This window comes from Heteronotia binoei, chromosome 15 (assembly GCF_032191835.1).
Source record: "Heteronotia binoei isolate CCM8104 ecotype False Entrance Well chromosome 15, APGP_CSIRO_Hbin_v1, whole genome shotgun sequence".
Classification (NCBI taxonomy): domain Eukaryota; kingdom Metazoa; phylum Chordata; class Lepidosauria; order Squamata; family Gekkonidae; genus Heteronotia; species Heteronotia binoei.
The window spans coordinates 30,345,816-30,368,816 of NC_083237.1; the positions used below are offsets into that span (position 1 = coordinate 30,345,816).

At 46.4% G+C, this 23,001-nt stretch overlaps 1 protein-coding gene across 1 annotated transcript; it reads left to right on the top strand.

Moving 5' to 3' along the window:
* Window positions 1-8,299: 8,299 nt before the first annotated feature.
* On the top strand, window positions 8,300-22,571 carry LOC132584385 (sulfotransferase 1C1-like). The gene is made up of 8 exons (XM_060256256.1): window positions 8,300-8,442; window positions 15,637-15,802; window positions 15,915-16,037; window positions 16,130-16,227; window positions 17,390-17,516; window positions 18,126-18,220; window positions 18,630-18,810; window positions 21,398-22,571. The coding sequence occupies exons 2-8, from the start codon at window positions 15,640-15,642 to the stop codon at window positions 21,508-21,510; spliced, it is 900 nt and encodes a 299-aa protein (XP_060112239.1). The 5' UTR covers window positions 8,300-8,442; window positions 15,637-15,639; the 3' UTR covers window positions 21,511-22,571.
* The last annotated feature ends 430 nt before the right edge of the window (window positions 22,572-23,001 follow it).

Sequence of the window (23,001 nt, forward strand, 5' to 3'; positions counted from 1 at the left end):
CAGTGTGAAGTGTTTGGATGCACTGGAGGAATGACAAAAATGGGTTCCAAAAGGAGTGAGTGAAAGTCAGGAGCCTAAATGAAACAGGAAAAGTAAAAGCATGTAAAACAGGGTTACCAATTTCCTTCCCAGAGTCTATCAGCAGTTATCAGGTGAGCCTGCTTTATCTCACCAGTTCATTCCTGAGAGGCACGCTGCTTTTCAAGACACAAGAAAAGGCCACCTCGTTATTGTTGTTTTTTTTTCCTGATCAGCTGGCAACTAACATAATGGGGGAAATGAGAAGAAAATTAAATTATAGTTTTGGAAAATTCCCAATTCAAGGCTAGGGGCAGTGTCCAAACAGACAACAGATGGTTTTCTGAATTGATAACAGCTCTGTAGACCAAGTGAAGCCCAAGAATTTCAGGAAGAACACAGTGAGACGGGAGAGGGTTGCCATCCTCCATGTGGGGCCTGGGTTTCCAGACTACAGAGATCAGTTCCCTTGGAGAAAAAAATCAGAAAGGAAAATGCTTTGCAGGATGGGATCTTACTGGCATTGTACGCTGCTGAGGTCCATCCCTTCTCACACGGTGCCCTCTTTGGGTTCATATCTTCAGAAATTCTCCTACCCAGAGTTAAGAACCCCAGCAGACAAACTATATCAGTCCAGCACTAGCATATCTAAGAGGCTCTAATTACAGATCACATTTTCCCCTGGTTTAGGGCTCTCACGTGGATATGGGAGAGGGTGCGTTGGGGAGGGCCTCAGCATGGTACAATGTCATAAAGGAGCCATTTTCTCCAGGGGAGGTGATTCTGACTTGGCCAGCTCAAACAAGCCTGATCTCATCAGATCTCGGAAGCTAAGCAGGGTTGACTCTGGTTAGGAGACCTCCTTGGAATACCAGAGCTGGTGAAGAGGGACCCCTGAATAATTAATGAATACCCCTATAATAAATGAAAATATGGTTTTTGCGTCTTCAGAAGAGAATGTCTGATGCAACATTTAAAGTGACAGAGGCCACAGCCCAAATGGGTGTGAATCCAGGGTTGTAAAAGTAGATAAGAGAGGCCCCTCTGAGGAAGCTCCTTGTTAAAAACTGATAAGCAGAGGGACAGAGGAGTGGAAAATTACAGGAAGGTGGGACATGGAGTAGATAAGGGGGAAGCTTGGCTGCTTGTTTTGGGGGTTGAATAAAAATGGCTTGCATGACGAAAACTTTAACTTAGTCATTTTTGGGTGGGCTATGCCCAACTAAGTTCAGCTTTGATGTCAAAGTAAAATACTTCGTTTCATACCAAGCAATGTGTGGGACTTCGTTATTTTCCTGCTACACTGGGAGGCAGGGTCAGACTTTATTCAGCCACCTCTCTGAATATCCTCCAGGCACCAGGTAAGGGTCAGTCACCAGAGGTCATTATGACTTCAAAGTGCACTTACACATGCCCACACACACACACATAAAATACAAAAATACCACCCCCCCCCTCCAAAGAGCTGCTTTTAAAGGTACTTATAAAACTTGCTAATGCTGGCCATCAGCTTTGGAAGCTGGAAAAAGGTCTCATATTCTCCTATGTAATGTAATGTAATGTAAAATTTTTATTTATATCCCGCCCTCCCCCGCTGGAGCAGGCTCAGGGCGGCTAACAACATTTAAAAGTGAAACAGTACAATAATAAAACATTAAGTTCACATTAAAACCAATCAATCAGTAATCAAAACATTCCTAAAACTAACATTGGCGGTAAACATTATTAATTTAGCAGTAAACATTAGCTCAGTCATTGGTGAACGCCTGTTTGAAGAGGGCGGTCTTGCAGGCCCTGCGGAACTGGTCTAAGCTCCGCAGGGCCCGCACCTCCTCTGGGAGCTGGTTCCAGAGTTGTGGGGCCGCGGCTGAAAAGGCCCGGGTGCGGGTGCTTTGAAGTTTAACTTCTTTTGGCCCAGGGATATTCAGTCTGTTTTTGCCTACTGACCTCAGTGCTCTCTGGGGCTCATATGGGGAGAGACGGTCCCTCAGGTAGGTCGGTCCTTGGCCATATAGGGCTTTAAAGGTTATGACCAGCACTTTGTACTGGATCCGGTATACAATTGGCAGCCAGTGCAGTCCGCGTAGCCCCGGCCGTATATGCTCCCGTCTTGGGAGACCAAGTAGCAGCCTGGCTGCCGCATTCTGCACTAGCTGCAGTTCCCGGGTCCGGTACAGAGGCAGCCCCATGTAGAGAGCGTTACAGTAGTCCAGTCTTGAGGTGACCGTCGCATGGATCACCATTGCTAGGTCCTGCCGCTCTAGGAAAGGGGCCAACTGCCTCGCCCGCCTCAGATGAAAAAATGCTGACTTGGCAGTGGCCGTTATCTGGGCCTCCATTGATAATGAAGGCTCCAGTAAAACACACAGGCTCTTTACCCGTTGCGCCGTCTTCAGAGGCACCCCGTCAAAGGCCGGGAGAGATATTTCCTTCCCCAGAGTGCCACGACCCACATGGAGAACCTCTGTCTTCGCTGGGTTCAACTTCAGCCCGCTCAGTCTAAGCCACGTTGCAACAGCCTGCAAAGCCCGGTCCAGGTTCCCCGGGGCGGAGGCGGGGCGGCCGTCCATTAGTAAATAGAGCTGGGTGTCATCTGCATATTGATGGCAACCCAGCCCAAATCTCCGGGCAATCTGGGCGAGGGGGCGCATATAGATGTTGAATAACATCGGGGAGAGAACTGCTCCCTGGGGCACCCCACAGTCTAGTGTACGCCTCTGGGATCGCTCACCCCCAATCGCCACCCTCTGTCCCCGACCCATGAGGAAGGAGGAAAGCCATTGTAAGGCCAGCCCCTCTACCCCTATGTCGGTGAGGCGGCGGATCAGCAACTGATGGTCGACTGTATCAAATGCAGCCGACAAATCTAATAACATCAGCACTGCCACACCGCCTCGATCCAGTTGCCGCTGGAGGTCATCCACCAAGGTGACCAGGACCGTCTCCGTCCCGTGACCCGGCCGGAAGCCAGACTGGCACGGGTCCAGGACGGAAGCGTCATCTAGAAATCTCTGTAGCTGCAGCGCCACTGCCCTCTCGATAATTTTACCTAAAAATGGTAAATTGGACACCGGTCGTAGTTTGCCAATTCGGCTGGGTCTGCTGTAGATTTTTTCAAGAGGGGGCGGACCAAGGCCTCTTTCAGGGGCATTGGGAAATGCCCCTCTAGGAGGGATCTATTTATGATGTCCCGTAGAGAACATCTAAGCTCCCTCTGGCAAGATTTAATCAGCCAAGAGGGGCAAGGGTCCAAATCACACGTTGTTGGGCGAGCAGCAGAGAGAACTCCATCGACTTCCTCCAGGCTGAGGGGGTCGAAGTGGTCCAGTATTAAATCTGAAGACAGGCGCGGAGCCTCAGTTTCACTTACTGTATCTAATGTGATAGGCAGGTCTTGGCGGAGCGACGAGATTTTATCTGCAAAATATTTCGCAAATGCCTCACAGCCTATCTCTAATTCTCTAATATTTGGTTTGCCTTGTGACAGTGTTATAAGATCTCCAATTACTCTAAACAATTGTGCTGGGCGCGATTTTGCAGATGCAATCTTTATTATTTAAAGAGATTTGTGTTCCTTTATTAGCAGTTGTTAAGCATCATCATTAGTAACCATGGCCAGAGCAATTAACATCTTAAGGGGCCCAGCTCAATTACCACCTGTTGCTTGCTGCAAACCCTGATGTCATCTTAAGAACATAAGAACATAAGAGAAGCCATGTTGGATCAGGCCAATGGCCCATCCAGTCCAACACTCTGTATCACACAGTGGCCAATACACACACACACACACTGTGGCTAACAGCCACTGATGGACCTCTGCTCCGTATTTTTATCCAATCCCCTCTTGAAGCTGGCTATTCTTGTAGCCGCCACCACCTCCTGTGGCAGTGAATTCCACATGTTAATCACACTTTGGGTGAAGAAGTACTTCCTTTTATCCGTTTTAACCTGACTGCTCAGCAATTTCATTAAATGCCCACGAGTTCTTGTATTGTGAGAAAGGGAGAAAAGTACTTCTTTCTCTACTTTCTCCATCCCATGCATAATCTTGTAAACCTCTATCATGTCACCCCGCAGTTGATGTTTCTCCAAGCTAAAGAGCCCCAAGCGTTTTAACCTTTCTTCATAGGGAAAGTGTTCCAAACCTTTAATCATTCTAATTGCCCTTTTCTGGACTTTTTCCAGTGCTATAATATTCTTTTTGAGGTGCAGCGACCAGAACTGCACACAGTACTCCAAATGAGACCGCACCATCGATTTATACAGGGGCATTATGATACTGGCTGATTTGTTTTCAGTTCCCTTCCTAATAATTCCCAGCATGGCGTTGGCCTTTTTTATTGCAATCGCACACTGTCTTGACATTTTCAGTGAGTTATCTACCACGACCCCAAGATTTCCCTCTTGGTCAGTCTCTGCCAGTTCACAACCCATCAACTTGTATTTGTAGCTGGAATTCTTGGCCCCAATGTACATTACTTTGCACTTGGCCACATTGAACCTCATCTGCCACGCTGACGCTCACTCACCCAGTCTCAACAGATCCCTTTGGAGTGCCTCACAATCCTCTCTGGTTCTCACCACCCTGAACAATTTAGTGTCATCTGCAAACTTGGCCACTTCACTGCTTACTCTCAACTCCAGATTATTAATGAACAAGTTAAAGAGCATGGGGCCCAGTACTGAGCCCTGTGGCACCCCACTGCTTACCGTCTTCCACTGTGAATACTGCCCATTTATACTCACTCTCTGCTTCCTATTAATTAGCCAGTTTTTGATCCACAAGAGGACCTGTCCTTTTACTCCATGACTCTTGAGCTTACTAAGGAGCCTTTGATGAGGAACTTTATATCAAAAGCTTTCTGGAAGTTAAGGTTGCCAAGTCCAATTCAAGAAATATCTGGGGACTTTGGGGGTGGAGCCAGGAGACACTGGGGAGGAGCCAGGAGCAAGAGTGTGACAAGCATAATTGAACTTCAAGGGAGTTCTGGCCATCACATTTAAAGGGACCATACATCTTTTAAATCCCTTCCCTTCATAGGAAATAATGAAGGATAGGGGCACTTTCTTTTGGGGCTCATAGAATTGGACCCTCTGGTCCAATCTTTTTGAATCTTGGGGGGTATTTTGGGGAGAGGTACTGGATGCTATGCTGCAAATCTGGTGCCTCAACCTCAAAAAACAGCTCCCCCAGAGCCCCAGATACCCGCGGATCAATTCTCCATTATTTCCTATGAGAATAAGTTTCCACAGGGAATAACAGAGTTCCCTCCCCTCCCCCCGTTTTCTCTCTCTCACTCACACACACACTTAACTGTCTCTGGTGCAAGTGGGCATCCGTGTTGGTCTGAAGCAGTAGAAGAAAGCAGGAGTCTCTGGTGCCTCCACAACCAGGTCTGGAAAGTACAGGGGCTACGCTGCTCTTTTACACACACTCACTCGTCCGAAAGGAAAGCAAAACAAACAGAGGGGCTGCACTCTCGAGGTCTGCTGTTGCTAACCCTTCCCCATGAACTACTTCCTGCTCCAATTTAAAGGCAAACACACATTTTAAAACTGGAGCTGTTTTCAGGTCCTGCCCAAGATCTAGAGGTACAGGGTGGCTGTGGGGGAGGAGCTTCCCTCACCGGCCAGCTGGCTGGGGGCAGGGAGAAGCCTGTAAAACTGGGGAATCCTCTGCTGGGACCTGGGGATTGGGAAGCCTACTGGAAGTCAAGGTAAACAACATCTATTGGGTCCCCTTTGTCCACATGCTTGTTCACCCCCTCAAAGAACTGTAACACGTTAGTGAGGCAAGACCTTAACTTACAGAACCCATGCTGAGTCTTCCTCAATAACTTGTGCTCATCCATGTGCCTACTCATTCTGTCCTTGATAATGGTTTCTACCAACTTTCCTGGTATTGAAGTCAGACTGACTGGCCTGTAATTTCCCTGATCTCCTCTGGAACCCTTTTTAAAGATGGGGGTGACATTTGCTACCTTCCAGTCCTCAGGAACGGAGGCAGATTTCAATGAAAGATTACATATTTTTGTCAGAAGATCCACAAGTTCAACTTTGTTCTTTCAGAACTCTTGGATGTATGCCATCCGGACCTGGTGACATTAGTTTTTAATTCGTCAATCAGTTGTAGGACCTCCTCTCTTGTCACCTCAATCTTACTCAGGTCTTTCAACACCCCTTCCAAAATTAGTGGTTCTGGAGCGGGCAAACACTTCTCATTTTCCACAGTGAAGACGGAGGCAAAAAAAATTTCAGCTTCTCAGCCATTTCCCTATCATCCTTCAGTAATCCTTTTACCCCTTGGTCATCCAAGGGCGCCACTGCCTCCCTGGCTGGTTTCCTGCTTCTAATATATTTGAAGAAATTTTTATTGTTGGTCTTTATGTTTTTTGCAATATCTCCTCATAGTCCCTTTTTGCCTGCCTGATCACAGTCTTGCATTTGATTTGCCACTGGCTGTGTTCCCTTTTATTAATCTCACTTGGATTAGCTTTCCACTGCTTAAAGGAGTCCTTCTTACCTTTACAGCTTCTGTTACTTTGTTGGTTAACCATGAAGGCCTTCTCTTATACCTGTTTGTGCCTTTCCTAACTTGTGGTATATATTTTATCTGAGCTTCTAGGATTGTAGTTTTAAATATCCTCCAAGCTTCCCCAAGGATTTTGACTGTATTTACCTTTCCTTTCAGTTTCCTCTTCACATGCCTCCTCATCTCAGAGAATTTACCCCTTTTAAAGTTAAACGTGGTTGTGCTGGTTTTTTGGGGCAACTCCCTATTTATACAAATGTTGAAATCAATAATGTTATGGTCACTGCTCCTAAGCGGTGTGATCACTTTTACATCTCTCACCAAGTCTTGGGCATTACTTAGGACCAAATCCAGGATCACCCCACCCCTGGTAGGTTCTGTGAAAGGTAATTATCTCTTGAAAGGTAATTATCCACCAGGCTTTTGGTTGAGGCAACGGGAGTCCTATTCCACCAACGATTCCATCCGTCGGCCTTCCTTGTTGTGACGTCATGCTTTACAGCCTTGTGATGCTGAATCTGATTATTAACACCATCACTTCTTCTTGAGCCAAAAACTGTTGTATTTGTGAAATGTGCCCTTTCCGCTGGTCATGCACTTTGTTTCATTTTATTGTTCTACTGTTTTGGTCTTATTGTATTGTATTAAATTTGAATTGTAGGTTTTTATTGTCCAATTTATGTTGTGATTCGCCCTGAGCCCGTATGCGAAAAGATGGAATATAAGCCTACTAAATAATAAATAAATTCATTGGGAATGTTGGAAGGATTTGATGTGTCCTAAGTGCAATATCCCTGGTCAATATCACTACCTCACTTCCTGGCAGAGCTTCCAGCTTCCAGGTGGTAGCTGTGGATCTCCTGGGGTTACAATTGATCTCCAGTAGAACAAAGTAGTCAAGTTCACCTTTAAGACCTACTGCTTCAGACCAACATGGCTGCTCACTTGAATTGATCTCCAGGTGACAGAGATCAGTTCACCTGGAGAAAATCACCACTCTGGAAGGTGAACTCTATGGCATTATGCCCCTATGAAGTCCCTCCCCTCCTGAGCCCTGCCGTCCCCAGGCTCCACCCCCAAAATCTCCAGGTATTTCCCAACTCAGAGCTGGAAACCCTTTTAAAAACCGTGGAGTTTACCAAACTGTTTCCAACCATTCCTAGGGCTATTCTACACAGATGTCATGCAGCGGTGTCAATGGCATTGTTGCCCCCACATATCCTTCCCCTGACCCTTCATCTTGGACTGATAACCTTATGAAGAGGAGTTGTTGGAGACAGGAGCCATCAAATTCCCAGCAGAGAGCACTCAAACTCTTAGTAACAGGAATGGCTTACTACTCCATTTCCTGCTAGCATGTCACACCTCCAGCTGTAAAGCTGAGTGAGAAGGCTAAAGCAATTGAAGGAGAACTCTTTCTTTGTGACAGGAAGACCACCCCAAAAGGGGGGAGGGACAAATGCTCTTGTGTACTGCCTCTTTAAGAGGCTAGCACAAGCAGGGGAGTAAGAGTGACATAACTTCACTCTCTCCTGGAGTGCTGGGTCTTCACAACCAGGCCAGGACAAACCTGGGCTGAGTGGACAAGAAATAGTTTTTAGTTAAGAACAGTTATATCTCTCTTTTTCCGAGCCATGTTATCTGCCCTGAAGTTTCAGTGTTAATAAATAAACCATTACAATAAAAGAAACTGGCTGTTTGTGATTGCTGTACGCATCAAGTCCTTGCTGTGATTGCAGCAGAGGTTATAAAAAGTCTGGAGATGAGGGAAAGGTGCCCTTTCTGTTTGGGGCAGCTTTTTGGATGCACACAAGCCATGACGAACTAATATTTCACCAAGGGGCTACTACGTCTTGTCCACGAGGTGGGGAGTCCCAACCCAGAGACTGAAGGTAATGATTGACTCTTAACTTACTGCAACTTTTGTCCACCTTCAGCCACTGCATCAGCTGCGTCCATTCTTGGTGTAGTCAGATCTAGCCAGAGTGATCCATGCCTGGCAAGTACTTGGATGGGAGACCTCCCTGAAATACCAGCAGTCCAGTCTAAACTGGACTATTGTGATGCATTTTATTTGGGGGCTACCCTTGAAGAGTGTTTGGAAGCTGCAGCTCATGCAAAATGCTGCAGCTAAACTGCTGGTGGGGGGCAAGCACTAGCAGCGTACGATCCCAATATGACAGCAATTCCACCGGCTACTGATTGGCTCTGGAGCCCAATTCAAGGTGTTGCTTTTGTCCTTAAAAGCCCAACATAGCTTGGGACTGGGGTATTGGAAAAACTGTCTTCTCCCATACACTCCTGCCTGGGAATTAAGATCAAACAGAGGGGCCCTCCTGACTGTCCCACCAATCGAAAAAGCTTATATGATGGGCATATGAGAAAGGTCCTTTTCAGTGGCAGCCCCATGAATATGGAACAGTCTCCCCAGGGAGGTGTGTCTGGCCCCCCTCACTGTCAATTTTTAGGAGGCAGTTGAAGACAGTTTTATTTAGGATTGCATTCTGACTGATTAGTTTTTATTTATTGGCCGCCCTATTGAAGTATTTAGATTGTGACCCTTTTGTATGTTTTAAAATTATTTTATTTATAGTTTTTCATTGTGTTTTTATAATCATTTTATTCATATTGTAAGCCAAGGGAGAATGGTGGCTAATAAATATTTTAAATGAATAAATAATAAACTTCAAGTAAACCTTGCCTGTCCTACCAAAATCAATCAGCAAGTACCAGGTGCCCTGACCAGGATAGGCAAAGCAAGCCAGAAGCTAAGCAGGGTCGTCTAGGGTTGCCAGGTCCAATTCAAGAAATATTTGGGGACTTTGGGGATGAAGCCAGGAGCAAGGTTGTGACAAGCACAATTGAACTCCAAAGGGAGTTCTGCGCATCACTTTCAAAGGGACCACACACCTTTTAAATGCCTTCCCTCCGTTAGAAATAATGAAGGATAGGGGCATCTTTTGGGGCTCATAGAATTGGACCCCGGTTCAATCTTTTTGAAGCTTAGAGGGTGTTTTGAGGAGTGGCGTTAGATGCTATGCTGCCAATTTGGTGCCTCTACATCAAAAACAGCCCCCCCCCCGAGCCCCATATACCAGCAGATCAATTCTTAATTATACCCTATGGGAATCGATCTCCATAGGGTATAATGGAGTGTCCAGCAGACATTTCCCTCCTCACCCCCTGCTTTCTGATGACCCTGATGCAGGGGGAGGGCCTCCAAAGTGGGGGACTCCCTGCCCCCATCTTGGGATTGGCAACCTTAGGACTGACTCTGGCAAGTACTTGGATGGGAGACCTCCTTGGAATACCAGTAGTGGGGCAGGCTCTATTCAGCCACCTCCCTGAATATCCTCCAGGCCCCCAGTAGGGATCAGTCACCATGACTTCCAGGTGCAGACATACAGATAAAAAATATGTCCCCAAAATTAGCCAGTACAAGGTGTTCCCTTGCTAAACCTGGAACATGAGAATTCGTTCATTTCTTAAACTTTCTTACATTTTAATGCTCTTAAGCGTGGCCTGTGGAAGAACACCACCACACCTATTGGGTGACGTTATCTGGAGGGTGGTACTGGGGAGAGGTATCAGAAAAGCCCCCCCCCCCCAGAGGATGATAGCCTCAAAGTGCAACATCATCACAGATCACTCCTGTGCTTGCTAGCAGAAGGCTCACAAGGACGGGCAGCAATTAGGTGAGGCCTCTAAACAGCAATGCAGGTACAGATCAAGTTGGTCTGAAGCAACAGAACAAAGTTTGACTCTAGTGGCACCTTTAAAACCAACAAGTTTGATTCTGGGAATAAGGCTTTGTCACACTTCATTAGAATAGAGTTCGATGTATGACCCTGTCTGGCAAGAGTCTAGAGGCCAGTCACTGGAGGCAGCTGGTGCTTATCCAGTTTGTAACTGGAACCTCAGAGGAGTGAGGAGGAAGGGCAAGGACTTGGGGCAGCCATGGAGTTCTTCTAACATCCCAGGAGTACAATCACAAGGGAAAAGGAAGGCCCCCCCCCCCAGTTTGTTCCTTCACAGGATGATAGTGACCTTACAGTGTGCTGGCTAAGGATGACTGAGAAATAGGACTAACAAGGAAAACAGTGGGTCTCTAGACAAAGATTCCTCTTGCCCCCTACCCAGTTCAGAAGAACACACATAACATGCTTGATTAGAATAGATATGCTGCTATTATACCCCAGTGGCAACCTGCCCAACTCCCCAGACTGCTAAAGTTATGGGTCCTTGAGAGTGCATTTAGGGTTGCCAATCCCAAGGTGGAAGCAGGGGATCCCCCAGTTTGGAGACCCTCCCCCCGCTTCAGGGTCATCAGAAAGCGGGGGGAGGGGTGGGAAATGTCTGCTGGGAACTCTGCTATTCCCTATGGAGATTTATTCCCATAGAAAATCATGGAGAATTGATCTGCAGGTATCTGGGACTCTGGGGGGGGTCCTGTTTTTTGGAGTAGAGGCACCAAATTTTCAGTATAGCATCTAGAGCCTCTCCCCAAAATACCCCCCATGTTTTAACAAGTTTGGACTAGGGGGTCCAATTCTATGAGCCCCAAAAGAAGATGCCCCTATCCTTCATTATTTCCTATGGAAGGAAGGCATTGAAAAGGTGTGCTGTCCCTTTAAATGTGAGGGCCAGAACTCCCTTTGGAGTTCAATTATGCTTGTCACAGCCTTGATCTTGGCTCCATCCCTAATGTCTCCTGGCTCCACCCCCAAAGTCTTCTGGCTCCACCCCCAAAGTCCCCAGATATTTCTTGAATTGGACTTGGCAACCCTAAGTGCATTCCTAAACAGATCAACATCTTTCTAAGCCCACTGGCTTCAAGGACTTACATGGATCTGTGTTTAGTACTGGCTGTCCTTCTCTCCTGCTGAGATGGGAATTGTTTTTGAGTTCTTTGGAGGACAAGCATTATGTAACACCCACAAACACTACAAATGTAAAGATCAGGAAGGAGGCACAGGAGAAAGGTGCTTCCCCCTTTCTCCCTGCCCGTTCTGATCTAAAGTCAGACCAATTTGTCCTTTTTCCCGATGGAGATGCAAGCACAATTGAAATGGGGACTCTGCCCATATTCTCCCTACAAATCTAACAGTGCACATGCTCCAAGGGCAAGATCTCCCCCCCCCCCATTTGCTTTGAAGTATGTCTTATTCAGCAAGCACATCCTTCTTCTCTCCATCATTGTCCCTGTGAACTTGCTTCCCATCAGAGCAGCCCTGATGACTCAGAGCTCAGAGCCACTACACTGACTCTGTTAGGAAAGTAGAACAAAGGAGGGGTCAAGTTGCACCTTTAAGACCAACACAGTTTTATGCAGAACGTAAGCTTTTGTGTGCTCCAAGCACACTTCATCAGACGAGGAATCAGGTACAGTGAGCAGAGCTAAGTTTGGTGTGGTGGTTAAGTGTGTGGGCTCTTATCTGGGAGAACCGGGTTCGATTCCCCACTCCTCCACTTGCACCTGCTAGCATGGCCTTGGGTGAGCCATAGCTCTGGCAGAGGTTGTCCTTGAAAGGGCAGCTGCTGTGAGAGCCCTCTCCAGCCCCACCCACCTCACAGGGTGTCTGTTGTGGGGGAGGAAGGGAAAGGAGATTGTGAGCCGCTCTGAGACTCTTCGGAGTGGAGGGCGGGATATAAATCCATTTTTTTCTTCTTCTTCTTCTTCTTCTTCTTCTTCTTCTTCTTCTTCTTCTTCTTCTTCTTCTTCTTCTAAACATAGCTGGTAGGCAGTGGTTTAGAATGCAAAATGGTACAAGTTTAAGATCCAATGACAGAATAGTAAAATTAACAAACTGAGTAAAGCTTTGATCTGGGTAACATGAGCATGTGAAAGCAATAAAACAGTAACATGTCAAAATGTGAGGATGTCTGTAAATCACTCTATTGTTATATGCCTGGGCCAAAAAGAGGGTATTACTTTCTCAGAAGTTTTCCCCATCTAACTAATTTACCTTTTAACATGAAACATACATATAGTTTGCCATTAGAAGAAAAATACATTAAAAGGTGCAACTTAACCCCTACTTTATTCTACTGCTTCAGACCAACACAGCTGCTCACTTGGATTTATCTGTAATGAAAGGTAAGATGAGATCCCAAGTCATTCTTTTCTACTTTTGCAGGCTGCAATCGTATCCAGATGTTTGTGTCCCACTGATAAATAAAGTCACAAAGTTCCTAGCTCTGCTTTGAGCTATCCAAGGACATTAAATGTAGGCCCTGCCCTTGTTATCAGGTATATAGTGGAACAAAAGCCATAGGGCAATGAAACAGACTACTGGGACATTGGGCACAAAGGTAAATGCTCTGAGGGTTTAAAAGAACAATGGATCTGGAAATCAGCTGTCACAAAATATAGTCACTCCTTCTTTCTCACAGAGGATTAGGGCTTTAGAAAAAATGATACATGAACCTGCAGGAGAATTGCTGGTTTAATCCCCAGTTCCAGCCTGTGAGAATCCTGAACGAGGAAAACACGCCCTACTACTTACAGCCAACAGTTTTCTTGAACAAAGCAGAAATCTCAGGGAGTACAAGAGGGAGCAGCGGAAGAGCGAATGAGAGAGGAGCAAAGCTGGTAGGTGAAGTTGCCCCTTTACAGCGGTGTCAGTAGGGGGAAACAAAGGGTGTAATAGCCAGGGGTTGATTTGTAGAAAAATAGGTGGTGGAGCTCATTAGCATAACTCATTAGCACATGGAGACCCCTGAATAATTAATGAATACCCCTATATAATAATAAATGAAAATATGCTCTTGAAGCAAAAAGGGTGTTTGATATAATGGTTGGAGAAGCTGTAAGTGATAAACTAGACAGGCCTTCAATGGGTGTCAGTCACAAATGTGCATTGATAGCAGGAAACTCCTTGCTGAATAAGATAAGCAGACACACTGGAAAACTACCAGGGAGAAAGGAGAGGGGGGAAGTTAAATCTGATAACTGTGAGGGCCAGCATGCAGGCATGCTTTTTGCTTAAAACGGATGGTTTGAGAAGTGTGTGGGGTTCATTATTTTTGGAAGCCTTGCTGCTCAAATGAACCTTGCTATTGGTGCCAAATAGTAAAATACCTCATTTTCAATCAGTAAGTGTGCACCTTGTTATTTCCCTGCTACACCCCCTCACTAGTCAAAAGCAACCTGAGGCAAGGAGAGCCCCAGGTGATGTAAGGAAATACCCCTTCCAGAACATCATAATCACCAGCTTGGTTGCCAGAGCACCTGGAGAAGTAACTCACACACGTCTGGCCAGAGAGTGTGGGTAAACCTATCCAGGGGCATAAGGGACTTATGTAGTACAAGCAGCCATAACACTACAAGGGCACTCTAGACCGGTACAAGAGTGCCCACCAGAAGAGCGGACGGCTTCCCGTCATTCCGTATGACGTCCATCCCAGCCATGAAGCGGAAGAGACTGCACTGCCAGGAGCTATCCAGGTGAACGGTTATGAAGCACTGACCATGGAATCCACCGTGGAGGGCTAACACCATACACAGCCATCTTCCTACCAGGCTTGACTCCATTCCAGCAAAGTGGTCGGCTCACATACACACCAGATGTCACCTTTGGCCTGCAAGCAACCTACCCACCCCAGGAGTGGTTAATCGTCCAACTGCCACTTTGTTTGTTAACGGAACTCAAGACAAAGACTAGTGCCCAGGAGAAGACAGAAGAAGAGGAAGACCATCTTCAGCCAGAGCCAAGTTTCTTTATGTAAACTGGGTGTTACCTAGGTCATGATTTGACTCTCTATTGTCACCCTTTCAGATAAGTTCCTTATCCCCCACCCAGTAATCACCTATTCTCCTTCCCAACGGTCACTTTGGAGCCTCCCCCTGGTCCATTTCAACCTGAAAGTTTACTCAGATATCCCTGGATCCAAGCAAGTCCATTGGTCAGCCATGGGCACCCAATTAGGTGTCACCAGTGAACTTCCTATTGATTGTCGCAGTAGTCCAGCCCTTATGGTCACTGCGAAACCTCCCCTTTTTGGGAGGGCATGCATCAGCTGACCTCCTTCCTCCTCCCTCATACCTCCCATTCCCTGAGGGCTCTAGAAAGTCCTTATAATCTGTGGACTAGCTACCCACAGGTGTGCTTCTAGCAGTATCCCAATTTCTGCTGCATAGATCCATCCCCGATTCTAAGGCCAAGTATTGGGTTTCCTTTTTCCACTTCCTTGCTTGTCACCATTGGAGCCTTCCTTGAAGACTACGATAGGTAAATATCACCCTGTTTGTCTACCCTTGTGTTCCTCTGTCTGTCTGTCTGTCTGTCTGTCTGTCTCTCTCTCTCTCTATCTATCTATCTATCTATCTATCTATCTATCTATCTATCTATCTATCTATCTATCTATCTATCTATCTATCTATCTATCTATCTATCTATCTATCTATCTATCTATCTATCTATCTATCTATCTATCTATCCTAGGACTGTATGTGTGATTTTATGAGTATTTTATCTTGTATGGAAGCCTATATTTTTCTTAATAAATTTTAATTGGTTTTACTTAATTAGAGTCCCTAATATTTTAAGCATCACTTGTCTGGACGGTTAATCTTGTATACATAGGTAAAAAGATCCTGAGTTAGCCAGGTGCCCACCTGACAATTCCCCATCCTCGTTTTGAGGGCATTTCGGCTTACAGTGAGGGAGGCCTGCTTGGGCTGGCAAGAGATCCAGTTAGCCCAAGCAGGCATTGCCCACCTGAGGATCTCCTTGGCTGACACCTCCTCGGAGTCAAAAGGCCAGCAAGCCACCCGCCACCCAAAATCGCATAAGAAGTGGAGAAAGGGTGGCGCAGGCTTCTCTAGGGGTTAATGAGGGCTGCTGGGGGCGTGGCAAAGCTCCTGGAGGCTGGCTGGCTGCCCATTCTCCTAATCCAGGGATTGTTATGCAGCTGCAGCTACTATTCAATGGACAAGGTAGGTGGGGAGGAGGAAAGGGGGCTGTCAGAAAGTTTCAGAAGCTGTGCTCTTGTGAGTTCCTGCTGAATCGGAGGCCTGCTAATAGCCATTTGTGAATGGAACAGCACTTCAGGTTCTCCCATTATCCCTTTTGTTGCCCTGCCAGACAATGGATCATGAACCTGGAATGGAAGATTTCGAACCCCAGCGTGAAACACTAGTGGACATTCAGGGAGTGTCTATGTTCAGCAGCACTTCTGAAAAATGGGGTCCCATATGGAGTTTTAAAGCCAAACCTGATGATCTTCTCATCTGCACTTACCCCAAAGCAGGTAGGCTGGAGAAAAGGAGAACTGAAAGATCTGGCAAACTAGGGGTGGAGTTATGGAGTTGGGAAAACTGAAAATCTCTGACTGAATAATGGAATCTCCCTGCCTCCACCAGGGACCACCTGGCTTCAGGAAATCGTGGACATGGTTCAGTCAGGAGGGGACTTGCAAAAATGTGCTCGGGCTCCTATTTATAAACGGATACCCTTTATAGAGATTGTTCATCGTGTCCTCTCAGGTGAGGATGTGGTCTTTCAGGGCGCAGAATGGTGAAGAGGGGAAAAGATCTTACACACCTGGCTCAGTGTTTAATCTTTTCTGATTATCCAGGCTTGGAAGACGCAGAGGCAATGCCTTCTCCACGAACGCTCAAAACTCACCTCCCAGTTCAGCTCGTGCCCCCTTCCTTCTGGGAACAGAATTGTAAGGTCAGGACAAGTGGGCTGAGGGGGTACTAAAGGGGTGTGATTTAATGGCAGACAAGGCTTGCCAGGGAGGTGTTTCAACTTGTCAAATCTTTACTACATCAAGAGAATATCTTTAAGGATGTGCAGAAGGCCTTGGCTGTCTTTCATCTCAGGGACTCTCAGTTAACTTCCCACAATTAGAAAAGATTCCCTTACACACTTATCTCCTGTTTTGACATATTGGCTGTGATCACACACATTAATTAACACACTTTCAATCCACTTTCAATGTACTTTCCAAATGGATTTTGCCAGTTCACACAGTGAAATCCAGTTGGAAAGTGCACTGAAATTGGATTGAAAGCACATTATTTAATGCGTGTGACCACAGCCATTTATTGCTTCAACCCTTGTTCCTCTTAATTGGATCCATACAGCTGTTGACGCTGTACACTTGGCTTCTTGTTCCTGTTTTCTCTCAAAATTTCTTTATTCTGTTATATGCTGATTTGCTGTTCAGCCCTGCCTATAAGTTTGGATAGATTTTATCCGAAGAAGTGTGTGTGCACACAAAAGCTCATACCTTGAATAAAACTTTATCTTAAAGGTGCTGCTGGACTCTAATTTTATTCATCTGAGCTAGCCAGATTTGAAGTTACCAGAATTTATTTAAATATTTATACCACGCTTCTCTCCCTAATGGAGATCCAGAGTGACTTACAATGTCATTCTCCCCTCCTCTGGTTTATCCTTACGACAATCACCCTTTGAGGTAGGTTAGGCTGAGAGTGTGTGACTGGCCCAAGGTCACCCAGCAAAGCTTCCATGGCAGAGGGGGGATTGGAACCTGGGTCTCTGAACCCCTGGTCCAACAGCCTTTACACTTTTATTTTTTTAAAGGTTGGGGAATTAAGTTCTGCCAGTGGTAGAGATTATAGGGCTTTTTTTGTAGCAGGAACACCTTTGCATATTAGGCCACACACCCCTGATATAGCCAATCCTCCTGGAGCTTACAGTAGGCCCTGTACTAAGAGCCCTATAAGCTCTTGGGGGGCTGGCTACATCAGGGATGTGTGGCCTAATATGCAAAGGAGTTCCTGCTACAAAGGAAGCCCTGGCGGAGAACAAACAGCTAGGTAGCTAGGATGCTGGGTTCTCTCTTCCTTCCGTTCTGTTTCTACAGATAATTTATGTGGCCAGGAATGCCAAGGATAATGCAGTCTCCTACTTCCATTTCCACCGCATGGACCAAGAGATGCCAGAGCCTGGAAACTGGAACCAGTTTCTAGATAACTTCATTGCTGGGGCGGGTGAGTGGATGCTTGAATCAGAAGTAGAACACAGAGAGGCTGCACCAAGGTACCTATTTGGTCAAAGGTACACAACTAGGATTCCTGAGTTCAGTTACTAGATATAGGGAGATGGGAGTATCATGGGGTTGCCAGTCTTCAGTTGGGACCTGGTCATCTTCCAAAATTACAACAGATCTCCAGGAAGATAGATTGAGGTGGGTAGCCGTGTTGGTCTGAAGACTAACAGAATAAATACCTTGAGTCATACCTCGAATAAAATTGTCAGTCTGAAAGCTGCCACTGGACTCAAACTTTGTTCAACTGATCTCCAGATCAGTTCCCTTGAAGAAAATGTCTGCTTTGGCGGGTAGACTCTGGCACTATACCTGACTGAAGTCCCTCTTCAAACCCTGCTCATCAGGTCCCACTTCCAAATCTTCAGGAATTCCTCAGCTTGCAGTCCTATAGCAGGAGAGCACTTAAGTGAGCCTGTGAATCGCTTCACAATTTCCCTTTTACTCCTGAAAAGACACCATGTTACTAAGGTCAGGGTGTGGTGGGTAGGAGGAAAACAAAGAGTCAGATCAGAATTGTGTGGCTCATTCCACTCCTTGCTTTTCTTCGCAGTCGCTTGGGGTTCTTGGTCTGACCATGTCAAGGGCTGGTGGGAAGCCAAGGACCGTCACCCGATTCTATATCTCTTTTATGAAGACATGAAAGAAGTAAGTAACTGATGTATGAACAGACCCTATCCAAAGTATGGATTTGAGATACCAAGGAAGTTTTCTGCTGGAATGCTCCAGGCAATGGCTGTGAGTAGGGTTGCCAGCTTCCAGGTGGTGCCTGGAGATTACCTGGGATTACAACTGACCTCTAGGGACATAGATCAGTTCACCTGGAGAAAATGACTGCTTTGGAAAGTGGACTCTGTGACATTATGCCACACTGAAGACCCTCCCCTCCCTAAGCCCCACCTTCCTGAGGCTCTACCCCCCAAATCTCCTGGTATTTCCCAATCCGGAGCTGGCAACCCTAGCTGTGAGTGTTTCTTACTGTGGTACTCTAATCAAGAAGGAAAAGAAAATGCTGCATTCCTCCCCCATCAACCATCTGGTCTCTACCCATTGCCAGGACTTACCCCGGGAAATCCGAAAGGTGGCCCAATTCCTGGACATAGAGCTCCAGGAACCAGTCCTGAACAAGATTGTGCATCATACAACATTTGACAACATGAAAGCCAACCCAATGGCTAATTACAGCACCATGCCTTCTTCCATGATGGATCCAGCCGTGTCGACCTTCATGAGGAAAGGTTAGAGGCAAAGGCTGGGTTTCGGCCCGGATTACAGTGTGGGAGGGTTTTTTAAAAATATTGTTTGTGCTTGTGTGTATGTGCTTTCATGCCTGAAAGTCATGGGGACTTCTGGTGACACCTACTGGGGCTGGGACATTTCAGAGAGGTGGCTTGATATTGCGTCTGTGTTCCAGCCCTGTTATTCCTTGGAGGTCTCCCATCCAAGCACTTGCCAGGGTCAGCCCTGCTTAGCTTCTGAGATCCGATGAGATTGGGCTTGCCTGGACTATCCAGATCAGGATGTGGAAGGGGATTTTATGGGGCTTTTGGGTCTTGTGGTAAAAGTGAGTGGAGTATGGTCATATTCAGAAGAGTGGCATAGAGTTTAGCAGAGATACAATACTACCTGCATAATCTAAACATTTCTAGACTTTAGAAATAAGCAGGGCTTTTTTTGAGCAGGGACATACAGGAACGCAGTTCCGGCTGGCTTGGCACCAGGGGCTGTGGCCTAATATGCAAATGAGTCCCTGCTGGACTTTTTCTACAAAAAGCCCTGTGGAGCAATGGTGGTGTCAGGAGATGTGGCTTAATATGCAAATGAGTCCCTGCTGGGCTCATTTGCATATTTAAAAAGCCCTGGAAATAACTAAAGAAGTTCTTTCCATGAAGATAGATTAAGGTGGGTAGCCATGTTGGTCTGAAGCAACAGAACAAAGTTGAAGTCCAGTGGCACCTTTGATGTGCATGCACACAACAGTTTATACCCAGAATTAAATTTTGCTGGTCATAATGGTGCCAATGGATCCAAATATTGTTCTAAAGAAAATACTTTCTTTGGGACAAAAAACAGTCAAATCAAATTTGACATTCAAAGTTCCCACTTGCCAGTAAAGTGATATCATGTCTCTTTAGGAATCTCCAGAAACTCTGTGGTAAACCATAGAATCTCTTAAGGTAAAAACCACAGTTTCTGGACTGTGCCAGGAGCCTACTGTGTTTTGATCAAGCCAGAGGTGAGATAAAAGAAGCATAATTAGGATCTGCTACAATGTAAAACAAAAAAAGTCTCCTTCAGAGTTGTTTTGGGGAAGAGTCTCTGAGGGAGTGGTGGGTTTATAACTATTGACCAGGGCAGCTCGCAAAGAACAGCATTTTTTCTGTACATGGAAAATCTGAAATCCACTGAATTTGAATGCAATAAGCTAGATATTCATAACATGCTGCCAAATGGTGAGAAGAATGGCATGTCTTTCCTAATTCATCAGCCTTCTGATAAGGTGGTGATGTGTGGTCAGAACTTTCACAGTGCTTGACTGGATGTTACAGATCACCCACTTAACACTATGTGGCTACAAATACAAATCAGAAAACATAGACCACAGATTTCCCACACTGAGGACCTTCTCCCCCCCCCCCTTTCTCCTGTTCTGGCCTTTTGTCCCCTTTCCTCTAGCCACACCTCCTTGTATAACAAATCATAGGCTTTTATGCATGAAGAAGCCCCCCAAGAGGCTAATAGTGGCAGTCAATGCCTTTGCCTGCTCCTAGCTGCCCTCTAGGGTTGCCATCCCTGGCTTGAGACATTCATGGAGATTTGGAGGCAGTGGCAGAGTGAAGGAAGGGAGAACAGTAATGCTGTGATGTCACATCCTGTGATGTCCCATGCCGTGATGTTGCATATAGGTAGCCATGCCAGATCTCCTGCTTTGGTGAGAAACATCCTGGGGCTACTGGCTCCCTCTGCTGCTTGGTGGAGTGTTGGGAGTAAAATGGGGGAGCAGGTTTGTGCCAACTCCACAATATCTAATGGGCGTTTTCGCACTCACCTTCAGCCGACGCGACCCCCCTCTTCACCGTGCAGGATCTGCGCGGATTTCGCACTAAACGCCGCGGAGCAGCCGGAAGAGCCTGAAACTCCCGGCGCTTTCGCGGCGCAAACGGAAACCGCCAAAAAGCAGTTTCCGTTTGCGCTGCTTTTGTGCCGGGAGTTTCCGTCTCTTCCGGCTGCTCCGCAGCGTTTAGTGCGAAATCCACGCAGATCCTGCGCGGTGGAGAGGGGGGTCGCGCCGGCTGAAGGTGAGTGCGAAAACGCCCATAGTGAACCTGTAAGTGATGTCACTGTGTTAGCGCAATGCTCTAGGATTCATCCAAAACTGTGGTCCACCCTGCCATCTCCTGGAGGTGTCAAGTCGGCAGATTCAATAACGAGTCGTTGTTGATACAAAGAAACTACTTTATTGATACTGATACTTGAGGCCTGAGCCAAGCATTGAAAAGACTAAAGAACATACTGTAGATACATTGCATATAAGGGATACTTATGTGTCTCCTGTGATCCTCTCCTACTTTCAAATTCAGTGGATTTCAGATTTTCCATGTACAGAAAAAATGCTGTTCTTTGCGAGCTGCCCTGGTCTGAAACCCAACTATTGCTTGTAATCCTCTGCAGTGCAACTTGGGTTTCAGACCAGGGCAGCTCGCAAAGAACAGCATTTTTTCTGTACATGGAAAATCTGAAATCCACTGAATTTGAAAGTAGGAGAGGATCACAGGAGACACATTTGCTGACTTTGCTTCTTGGTTTGTTTTTAATCTCCCGCAGGCACTGTGGGAGACTGGAAGGAACATTTCACAGTTGCTCAAAGTGAACGGCTAGATGAAGTCTGTGTCCGAGAACTGGGAGGCAGTGGCCCGACCTTCCGCACGGAACTCTAAGCACACCTTTCTCTTCATCAAGGAAACTTTCACCCATGCTTGGCTAGATTATAGGCAATGTTCCCTCTAAACTGCAGAGTCTTGTGAGCAAAAATTCTACTTTGTGAGCTACTGGTATTAAAGTTGTGAGCTACTGCATAAATTATTGTGCTCTGGGGTCATCCTTCCTGAGCCAAGACAAAAATCTGTGGGCTGGAGATTAAAAATTTGTGAGCTAGCTCACACTTAGAGGGAACACTGCTGATAGGTTGGGTCTGCCTTAAATAAAATAAGTTCTGAAGCCGCAAGCAAGGGCCGAACACATCAAAGTTCGTGTGTAGCTTTTTAAAATAATCACTATGTGTTTCCATTTACCAACTGATTTTAATAAAATAATGGGACTTGCTTCCTAGTACTCCCATTTTGATGTCTGTTCCTGAAAACATTTTGTAAACCATAAGCATGTCTGTCTAAGGAGCTCAGTAGACATTTGACCCTCCAACTGTCTGTGCCATCTGTCATCCTCTAGAAATGTGCCTCAGCCACCGCAGCAGCAAGCTGTGCTGGAACAGGCAGCAACAGCATCCACACAAATCCATTCCCAGGCTTCATGCTGCTGCTGGGGCTGTCCCTAGACTGTCTGGCACTCTAGGAAAGGTTAACTTCTGGTGCCCCCTGTCAGACGTGTAACTTGCTGAAATTGAAATGTAGAGTAGAATGCTTGACATGACTAACGCCATGATATACCCTAGTATGAACTCTGCTTTACTAACCCTGAAAGTTGTAGCAAATGCCTTTCCTTCCCCCCCCCCCTTGCACATTGTAACCGCAAGAGTGAAATCTCACCTCTATACAAAAAGTCAGCTGCAGCTTTGAAGTCCACATCCTCAAGGACTCTTCCTCTGGGAAAGAGATAACACCCTGGGAAGAGCTGGCTGTCTCTGGGGGTGTGAAAAAGACTGTATTGTTTCCCGCCTGTAGAAACCTAGAAAAGACTGGCCCCAATCTTGGGCCAGTATCAAACTCAATCTGCCTCCATACTGTATGTGTGTTCTCAATAAATGGATTAATTGTTAAAGCAACATGGTCCGACCTTGTTTGAAGTTCCACGTCTTGACATTTTGAGTTTGATTCTTTTGGGAACTTATCCGAACTGAAAACTTGGCTGGATGGCCGCCAAGACGCCAGATAACGGAGAGCCCATCGAGCCGATTGAAGAACCGACCATCCCGAAGGGAGTAACGGTGGTGCGGAGGAAGGTAAAGTCACCGACACATTTCTCGACCCTACTCTACACCCCAAAGCAGTGGAAGCCGCGGACCTCAACGGCGTTGATGGACGAAGCGGCGGGGCACTACACAGCGCTACTGACCATGGGCCGAGGGAGGAGATGCCGTCGTGGGGAGAAGCGGGGACGAGGAGGAGAGAGAGAGGCCGCACCAGGGCGAGGACCTGCAGCTTTTACGCAGCGAGATGCTCCTCTGGGCCAGAGAGATTCAAAACGAAGTCCAA